Source organism: Arvicola amphibius, chromosome 4, assembly GCF_903992535.2.
Source record: "Arvicola amphibius chromosome 4, mArvAmp1.2, whole genome shotgun sequence".
Classification (NCBI taxonomy): domain Eukaryota; kingdom Metazoa; phylum Chordata; class Mammalia; order Rodentia; family Cricetidae; genus Arvicola; species Arvicola amphibius.
The window spans coordinates 154,203,481-154,213,782 of NC_052050.1; the positions used below are offsets into that span (position 1 = coordinate 154,203,481).

At 46.9% G+C, this 10,302-nt stretch overlaps 1 protein-coding gene across 1 annotated transcript in view; it reads right to left on the minus strand.

Annotated features, from left to right (window-relative positions):
- Positions 1-10,182, minus strand: part of Cul4a (cullin 4A) — a 37,035-nt gene extending 26,853 nt beyond the window's left edge. The window contains exons 1-3 of the mRNA XM_038329086.1: positions 10,003-10,182; positions 9,598-9,713; positions 1,231-1,334 (exon numbers count right to left, since the gene is read on the minus strand). Of these exons, the coding sequence (XP_038185014.1) occupies positions 1,231-1,334; positions 9,598-9,713; positions 10,003-10,150 (368 nt within the window). The 5' untranslated portion in view covers positions 10,151-10,182. The remainder of the gene's footprint in view (positions 1-1,230; positions 1,335-9,597; positions 9,714-10,002) is intronic.
- Positions 10,183-10,302: the final 120 nt, after the last annotated feature.

Consider the following 10,302-nt stretch of genomic DNA (forward strand, 5'->3'; position numbering starts at 1 on the left):
AGCCTCACAGATACCTCCTGAGATAAGAGTGCATGCTGGCAGGTTCTCCTTCAGGGTATGTGGTCACCGTGATCTTGTACAATCTTGTTGTTGTCAGTTCAGAATAATTGCCAGAGAATAGAGATGATATGATAGATGTCTATGTAGCAGAAACCTAAAGGCCTCAACATCCAGCAACACTGCTTGCTTGCTGCTCTGCATTAACAGGGTCTGTACAGCTGGCAGGACCATGTTTCCTTTGATGAGAGTCACAGGAAGAAAAAGATTCCCTGAACCCGGAGAAAGTCTTCAATAGGCAGGTGTAGGGATTTGTTTTATACACTAAAGCACGGAGCCAAAGAAGTCAGCATGGGATTCACACATGACGTTTGTGTCCTAAAACTGGCAATGGGCTTGGGGACCAGCCTTAGGCCAGGTCATACAGACGTCCTTGTGGGCATAAGTCATAAGATGACATGGCAGCAGAACCTACGCTGCCCTCTGCCCAGCGCTGTGTATAGCGCATGCCTGAATAATTCCCTTCTTCAACTGAACACCACAGCCACCACTCCTTTGTCTGGTCGTGTCCCGGGAGGTACAGTCTTAGACCAGACAGGCAGGTTCTCCTGCCTGCCCACAATAGCACACAACCCACCACGAGAAACTGGATGCAGCAAGCATTTGAGCAGAGTCCTCGGGTTAAGCCGGATCCATGTCCAGATGGTAAGTAGGGATCTTTTTTCCTATAGCTACCCACCTGTGGGAACCAGAAAAGACCCACCTTCAGATGAGACAGCCTTCCTGACACCCCGACTTAGGCCTGTGAGACAAGCTAGGAAACCATGGGGCTGAACCCTGATTCCTGACAGAAACAACCCCAAACATAAACCGGGTATGTTTGAAGCAGCCACATTTGTGGCTGTCACATGTTATAGAAAATGAATACAAACGGTTTTCATTAAAAGGACAGAATTTCAATTTTAAGGAATTTTTAGAAATTTCTCTAAATTCTCCAACTAGATGCATAAGTGGAGGCTGTTTACCCCCATCAGTCATTCAGATGTTACAGATTTCACTTAAAAACCTATTATAATGAGTTATGAAATAAACTTAGGCCCTTTGTTCTAGAAAAGAGGATTTAAAACTTACTCCTTTAATATTAAGGATATCCATTAGTCCTTTATCCCATTTTAAAGATGTGTGTAATAAACAAACATCCCGAGGCACAAAGGAAAAGCACAGAAAGGATATTCTCTGAATGGGAGGATCTGGGCTTGGACGTGATCTTCACAGACCTGGCGCAGCTGCTTGTAGAGTGTCGGGGAGACTTTGTGAGAACAAAGGTTTTCAACAGCCTACAACAGAGGGAGAAGATGATCGGTCAGATGCCACTGGGTACTTCAGTGACCTACAAGCACGCCCGGAACTATGGGTGCTTCCCGCACTTGTGTGAGCATCATGTCAATGGCCACCAATAAGGGGCTCGGACTGACAGTGGGCTACACTTGTTATCCCCAGCACTTAGGGGGCCCGGCACCTCAAGTCTCCAGCTCTGCCCAGTCCAGTGCTTCTCTTTCAGGCCGCACAGCAGGACCAGGATTCTAAAGCAGGTTTGGAGCTTATGGCCATTTTCTGATTCTCCAGGCTGAGGTAGGACACATTTTTATTTATCTTGAAAATGACCATGTGAAACCAGGGTAGTAACAGGAGAGGAGCGGAATTCCTGCTCACGCATGGCAGGGGCTCCACCTACCGTGAGTAGAGCGTGGAAGAACTAGGATTCCTGACCGACACTGTGCTGTGTGCATTTAAAAGAGCCACTTCAGAGAAGTAAAGATTTACTCTAACAACCAAAGGTGGGATGTAGTAGATTTTGGATTTTGCTTGTGCCGGTTCAGTTATTTATTACTCATATCAGTCCATTCCTAAAAAAATACTGCTCATATAGCTCCAAGGCTCACAGCAGACTACTTCTGTCCCAGACTAAGACTGCGGCTGGGTCAGAGCACCGGATGCCGACAAATGTGGGCTGTGGTGTCCAGTGCTGTCTGTCCACTTGCTCTCTCAAGCATCACCTGCCTGTGCTTACGCTACGGAAACAATGAGCAATGTTTCCTATGGCCCTGTCTAGTCCCTTCAGGTGAAGAACGAAGTGAGGGATGGCAGGCAGCTGTAGGCTTCCTAAATTTAAATCATGCAGAGGTTCATGGACTGGAGCTGACGTCACAGGGAATCGTGGGCCGTGTCACTAATTCACTGACAAAAGGACACAAGGGAAACGACCAACTGCCTGGCAAGCCCTCAGGAAACTGCCACACACACCTAGTTACATCGGACCCAGCCATGACAAAGAGACATACCGATGTGCCAGGGTGGGGCCCCAGGATGACTCTGAACTCATAGCAAAAGACCAGCAAGGCATGCTGCCCAGACCCAGCAGCTCAGGACTGGTGACACTTTCTGGGGCAAGGATGGTCACACACAGGCTTGCTGTCTCCTACCTCACCCTCCTTCCACCTGGAACAGTGCTGGGATACTGGACCTCACTATATGCCCACCCGACTGACAATGTAGAATGAAATCAGGACTCAAATGCAGGCAACAGGAAACTCAGAAGCCTCTCAGGAGACATGCACCTACCACAGTCTTCCAGATCTATTTAGCTGGGTGGTGGTGGCATACGTTTTTACTGCCAGCAGTTGGGAGGCAAGGCAGGCGGATCGAGTTCGAGTTGAGGCCAGCGTGGTCTACAAGAGCTAGTTCCAGGATAGGCTCCAAAGCTACAGAGAAGCCCTGTCTTGAAATTCCCCCCCCCCCAAAAAAAAAAGAAAGAAAAAGAAAGAAAGAAAAAGACTGAGGAAAGAGCTAAAGCCACTCAGCTACTGAGTGCTGAGCCGGGCTGCTAGAGGAGGGCAGGTCCTGGTGGTAGGAGAGGGTAGATTCTCTGCTTCTGTACTGAATTTACTCTATACTAATGCAGGACTTCCTCAAATAGAGCAATACTCATCTGTTGTGGGATATTTGATCACAAGGTGACACCCTGAGACTGTGTTAATAAAGTTAACCTTGAATCGGGGCTGAACCAGTGAGTAGCTGACAAGAATCAGAAAGTATGCAGAGGGCCCAGGATATGGAAAGAGAGGCACAAGAAGGAATACAGGGACTTGGAGATTCTTGGGCCTCTTGGATGTCCTTTTTACTCTAGGAAATGTGGAGAGAAGGGGTGAGCTGGTCGCTCCTCTGCCATTTCTTTGTTCTACCAGGTTTTCACCCCAATATCTGATTCCTGAATCTTTATTGGTAATAGAATACCTTAGATAGAAACAACACTGATCTGTCCACCATTTCCTGGGCTTTCCACACTAGTTTTAGCCAATCCTATCACTTACTTCTACACAAAATTATGCTGCTTTCTCCTTCACTAACAGCCTGTTGTGCTCTCCAGCTGGGCTCTCCCTGGAACCTAGGTCACTCTGAGGAATTTGTTCTTAGGTTGAGCTCAACGCTGGGCCTTCCTCTGATGGCTCCTGGAAATAATGTTGTGCACTAGGATGACCAAAGAACAAAACTCCAGTACACAAGCTACAGATGAACGTTCTTCTGAGTGGTTCAGACTCAGGTCTTCAGAAGCAAAGAAGAGACCTGCATCCTCAAAAAAGCCCTACTTAGAGGAGGAAGACAGAGGGTGGGAAGCCAGGAGACTTCTTCATCATGAACTGACAGATGGAATCCAAGGAAAACCCGAACAAACGAGTTGCTGAGCATAGAGCATAACCAATGGGTTTCTGTGTCTACACTGGACTTGAAAACTAAACATTTCCAGACTCTGGTAAAAACTGATGCTTGCATTGCAGCTAAGATTCCGAGGCAGAGCATGACGCACAGCTGGAAGCAAACACCGCTGGTCAAGGCCCAAGTGGTCCCTTGGCTCTGCTTCAGCAGTACTGCCTTACAGAGGCCGAGGATGGGTCCCCACGGATGCCCAGTGGGATGGAGCGGCCTGGGATGTGTGAGGTCTCACCCTCAGACACATCACTGCACGTGGTATGGAAAAGTCGTTATGCTGCTAGGACAGCTAAACTGGACAGTGCGGTGTCTAGGCAAGAGGACAGTAGCTTCAGTAGCAAGAAACGTTTTATCAAACAAAACTTCTGAGCATTTAGGTAGTTGGTGTAGTTCTTGCTCCTGGTCAAAATACTCCCCCCCAAAACAAACAAAAAAACAAAACAAAAAACTGACAAAACACACAAAGCATGATGTTGTCTTGGGCACCAAAACCCAGACAAAGCACAGCAAGCATACTGAGGCCTTTGACAGTGACTGGAGGTTGGTGATCCAGCTTCCTACCCAGTTTCCATGCTGTAAGCAGGACCCTGAGTCAGGAGATGAGGGCCTGCAGGGGAGATAAAGTCTCCCAATATGCAACAAAGGGGAGGAAACTACAAATGTCAAGGAAAGAACCATCTAGAAGGGTGGAGGAAACAGTGCCAGAGTTCATACGGGGCCTAGAACAACTGGAAGCCACAGTCAGGGTCCTAGGAAGCTCTGCTTCAGTGTTGGGGTCCTGGATACAGCATTGCTCTGGTCTGGCCTAACTGATCCTAAAAGCAAGACTTAAAAAGGCCAGATGGTCTCCAAATACTTTAACAATAAAGTATATAAAAATATCTGGCATATCAGTTAGAATTTATAATGTTGAACATCCAGTCAAAGATTATCAGATTCTCCTTAATGGGATCAACCAGAACCAAAACACAGAGTTTGCAGGTCAGGAAGAAACAACTGTCATCTAAGAGAGTCTATGTGTCCAAAGATGAAGCAGAGCTTCAAAAAGCCTTCCGAATGACCCCAACTGTGCCTGTAGGAAGAAGACAAAATGTGTGGGAAACTCACACCAGTGGCAGCAATAGCAGAGGAGGCATGGCTGGGTTAGACTCTGAAGACAAGAGGGCTGGTAGTCTCAGGGGGACTTGGGACAATCACTGTGCACTTAAAATTTTTCCATGAAGAAAACCGAGATGGAGATGCTCAGCAGTTAGAAGTTGCTCTTTCAGAGGTCCCAGGTTTGACATCCAGCACCCATATGGCAATTCACAACTGTCTGTAGCCCCAGTTCTAGATGTGACACCTTCTGTCCTGTGGGCACTAGGTTTGGAATGTGGTACCCAGACATGCATGCAGGAAAAACATCCACACAAAGTGGTAACAATGATGGTGATGCTAATGAAAACAGAGTGGCTCCACGAGGAATCCCCTCATACATCTAAGAAAAGAAATGCCACCAACTGTATACAAGAAGGGAGACTCATTTCGAACCCCAAAAGCCACCATTACTTTGACATGCAAACTGATCAAAGATGTAGTAGGAAAATTATCCAGTAAGACAATTTTACAAGACATTAACAACTCAACCCAGCACATAAAAAGACCACAGAACTGGGCACAGTGGCAGATGCTTTAATTCCAGCAGCACTCAGGAGGCAGAGGCAGGAGGATCTCTGGGAGTTTGAGGCTAGCCTAGCCTACATAGTGAGTAACCAGCCAAGGCTACATAGGGAGACTATGTCTCAAACAAAACAAATAAACAAAACCCCATTTCATCCAAGAAAGATAAGAGCCCAAACATACAAGACTATCTTTATACTCAAAAGAGGGGGAAATAATGAACATAACCGACAAACTAAGAGACAAAACCTACACGATCCCTCGATAGATGCAGAAACACACTTTCATTCACCAGGAGCAGAAAGGACCCGCCTACATGGTAGCACTACACTCAACAGTGGTAAAATAAACATTCCTGAGACCCAGAGCAAGACAAGTGCCCTGCTTTCTTACTTCTAACCACTGTCCTAGAGGCTCTTGCCAGTACAGCAAGACAAGGCAAAGAAATAATAGGCACAAAATTTAGAAAAGAAAAAGCTAGAAAGTTACACATGCTTATCTGGGCAGAAGACCCAATGGGATCTACGAAAAAGCTAGAAACAAACAAGGTTGTCAAGTTAGACAACTTCAATATAAAATCAACAGTGTTTCTATACAACAGTGAAAATCACAAATCAGAACTTAAGAGAAGGCTAAAATAAAATCCACAAAAAGTTTGTAACATCTGTATAACCGAAACAAACATTGCTGAGAAATATTTAAAAAGACCCAACAGAGTGCTCTCTATCATTAAGGCTGAGTCAGTTCTCTCTAAACGATCTAATAAGAGTCACCAGAATCCCAATCAAAACCTTAGCTGGCCTCTTGGAAGAAGCCAGAAAACAGACTCTAAGATTCCTAAAGACAGAGAGAGGACCAAGAACAGCTGACACGACTGTGGGAACGCAAGGCAGAGCCAGCCCTTTCTGATTTAACACCTCCTTACACCCACTCCTAGATGGACAGCTGGTCTTGCCTTTGAGAAAAGCAGACGGGCAGCAACATGCCCAGCACCTGGACATTTACAGGGACAAAATGCATGTAGATCTGTATCTTACAATACACACAAAAGTCCACAAGCTATAGATCACAGATCTAAATGCAAAATTTTCAACTCTATATGTCTACTAGGGAAATATAAGATCTTAGATTAGGACAAAGATCTTTTTTAAAAAATTGTTTTGTTTTTTTGAGACAGGGTCTCGTGTAGCTTGCCTAGAGCTGGCTAGTAGAAGAGGCTGACCTTGGTTTCCTGAATCTCTTCTGCCTGCCGAGTGCTGGGTTTACAGGAGTGTGCTACTATTCCCAGCTATGGCAAAAAAGTTATTCTCTTATTTTTTTAGGCAGATACTAAAATCGCAACCTAAAAGAACAGCTGATACACTAGACTTCACAACTAAATCACTGTTCTTCAAAGGACATAGATCTAAAAGTTAAGCGGTAAATTATGAACTAGAAGAAAATATATGCAACTTGTATCTGGAAGAATCCATACTAAATCCACACTCAGTAACAGGAAAACAATCTAAAAAATGAAGCTAGACATACTGGCTTATGTCTGTTAACAAAAGAACTTGGGAGGTTGAAGCAGAAAAGTTTAAATTTGAAGCCAGAGTAGGCTACATAGTGAGATAAAAAGGGAGGGAGGGAGAGGAGGCAGTCAAGCAGACAAAAGGTTTGAATAGTTAACTTCATCAAAAAGGGTACAGAATAATAAATATATGAAATATATTTAATAATAATAAACATATGAAATAATAATAAGAATAAATTATAAAAAGATGCCTAATATCAGTAGGACTGTAAATTAAACCATAGGTAAAGCTGACAGCACCAAATGCTGGTGAGAATGTGGAGCAAACAGGACTTCATACTACTAGCAGAGTGCAAAATGTACAGCCACTTTGAAAAGCAGCCAGTTTCTTAAGAAATGAAACACACATCATCTTAAGATTTCTGAGATAGTTTTCCGAGCGGAATGAGAACACATGCCCACACAAGATGTATTCCATGTTCACAGCGGCTTTGCTGACAATGTTTCCCACTGGGCACCCAAAGGTCCTTTACCTGATGAATACGCCAATTGTACTATATCCACACTAATCAGGAATAAAAACAACATGCACTTGGGGGATGTACGGGTGGGGGAGTCAGAGAGGGGAACTGGGGGCTGGTGAAGGGAGGAAGGGGAAAAGGGAAAGTGATGTAGTTCTATTCAAGTAATAACACATTTAAAAAAATTTAAAAAAACACCAAACTGTTAGCACCACGTGTGAACTGCAAAACACTATTCTAAGTAAAAGCCAGATAACAAAAGAAGACAAACGCACGATTCCTTTAGATAGAAATGGCAGAGTAACTGAAAGCAGAGACATGACTGCGGGGGTGGGGTGGGGTGGGGTGCAAAGGGCTACAGTTCTCTGTAGGGATAGAAACAAGTCTATATGGGTCGGGCAGCAAAACAACTGCGATTAGGCCATTAAAATCTCCTAGCACAAGTATGTTTGTGTAAGTCTATAGGCCACAGGAGGATCCTTGAGTTTGGGGCATCTGCACTGTACAGTGAAACTCTTCAAAAATAAAACCAGCCAGCTTCCCCTCCCCCTAAAAAACCTACCGGAACACAAGTTATATATATATAAATTAGACTTCAAGAAAGCTTATTTAAAAAATTATCAGGGGCATGGTGGTACATTCAATCAAGTGGGAAGCAGAGGCAGGAGGATTGCTCTAAGTTACAGACTAGGCTGGAATACAAAGCGAGTAACTAAGTCAGCTAGCACTATGTAGCAAGACTCTCACTCAAAAACAAAGGGGGTTGGGTAGAGGCCTGGAGAGATGACTCGGTAGTCAGGTAGTCAGAGTACATGAGGGCCTGAGGCTGGTTCCTAGCACCTACGTCAAGAGGCTCACAACCACCTAAACTTCCGGCCTCCAGTCCCTCCACCCCCATTCATACGCACAGACACATGCTTAAAAACAAAATCTTAAAACCCTCTCCCTCAATAAACAATCAACTCACAAACCCAAGACAAGGAACAGCCACATGCATCAATCTACCACTATAGGCCGGTTGTCCCGCAGTGCTTTGGATTAGATTTTTTTTCTTCTAATTTGATAATTGAATATGTATAATGATGTAGTTGGGAAATGGGACTCAAGTCTAAACATAAAATCAATTCATATCTCATATACCTTTAACACAATTTGAAGGACTTTTTTTTTTTTTTTTTTTTTTTTATCGTTGAGGTGTGCATGATGCTTGTGCCATGGCAAGAGTCTGGCAGCCAGAGGCATCTCCAGTTTTCTCCCATCTGTTTGAGGGTTCGGAGGTTCGAACACTGGCTGCCAAGCTTGTTCCGCAAGAGCTTTACCCACTGCGTCAATGGCCCCAGCTTGAAGCAATTTTATACAATAGTTTAGCATATATTGTGTTCTGCCTGAAGCCAATCAGTCGGGGTCAGCTGGGGATCTTTTTCCACACGTGAGCTAAGTTTTGGATTGGGAGTGCTGGAAATGTAACAATTTCTTTTCGGTACTATTGCTTACTTTTCTTTTTGTACTTTACATAACTTTAAATACATTCCTTTTGTAACCAGGATAAAACGAACGGGCAAGTTCATGACTCTAGTGTAGTTAATTATATGCTTTATAGTTACCTATAACAGACTATTTAGCAAGAATTATTGAATAAAACCATGCCAGGAAAGTCTGCTTGAAACAGCAAAATGTACTTCTGACGATTTCTTTTCCTGCTGTAGCCACTGCCCCTCTCTCAATTAAAACTACCCGCCTGCAAACCTTATTTGCAACAATAAAACCACAAAACAGAGGGTGGGGGGCTCGACACAGGGACCTTTACTAGCAAGTGGAGCCGTACTGAGTTTTATGTGCAACAATCTGTCATTCTGATAACACTGAAGACTGCTGGAGCCCTGTGACTCTCGGCCCCCGACACCTCCTTTCTTCTGGTGATGGGAAAACTTACACCTCCTAGGCAGCCTGATATAAGCCTCAACACACAGCATTAATCCAGGGCGGCGATCCACAGAAACACCTGCTGACCGAGGGCTCCGCGGCTAGTCCCCCCCACCCCCAGCCCCCGGCAGACAGGCAGGCCTCCCTAGCGTCGGCGACCGTGGCTGCGGGAGGAGGAAAACAGCCTGGTGCTCACAGGCCCTCGCCGCCGCTCACCTGGTACAGCTCCTCCAGGTTGTACCTGATGGATGTGCTGCTCTGGATGGCCTTGACCGCTTCGTGAAGCTTCCGCCACGTGTCCTGAGTGTAGTTGTCAGGCAGCCGCGGCCTGTCTGTGGGGAGAGAGGGTCAACGGCCGCGCGGGGACAGGACAGGCCGGGGCACCGAGGCAGGGCCCGGCAAGGCCAGCCAGGAGGTGCGGGATCAGGGCCAGCTGGGGCGCGGGGACGTGGCGGAGCAGGAGGTGCAGGGACAAGGCAGGCTGGAGCGCCGGAACAGGACAGTGCGGGAACAAGGCGGGCCGGGGCGCGGGGACAGGGCCGGCTGGGCAGCCCCAGGAGGCCCTGTCCGAGCGCGCGACCTGCCGACCGCCCTGTTCGCTCCTCACCGGAGCGCACCCACCTCGGAAGTTCTTGATGACCAGCTTCCTGGAGCCGCCCGCGCCCCCCGGCTTGGCAGGGCCACCGGCCAACGCCGCGGGCTTGGTGAGGCCGTTGGTGCGGCCCATGAGACCCGAGACGCTGCCCTTCCGCGGGCCCTCGTCCGCCATGGCTGGGCCGGACGCCGCCCCGCCCCGCGCCGCCCGGCTCCTCCTCCTGCCCTGCGCCCCGGCCGTGCGCGCCCGGCTCCTCCTACTCCTGTCGGGCTCCGCCCGTGAGCGCTCGGCTCCTCCTCCTCCTGCCGCTCGGGGCCCCGGCCGCG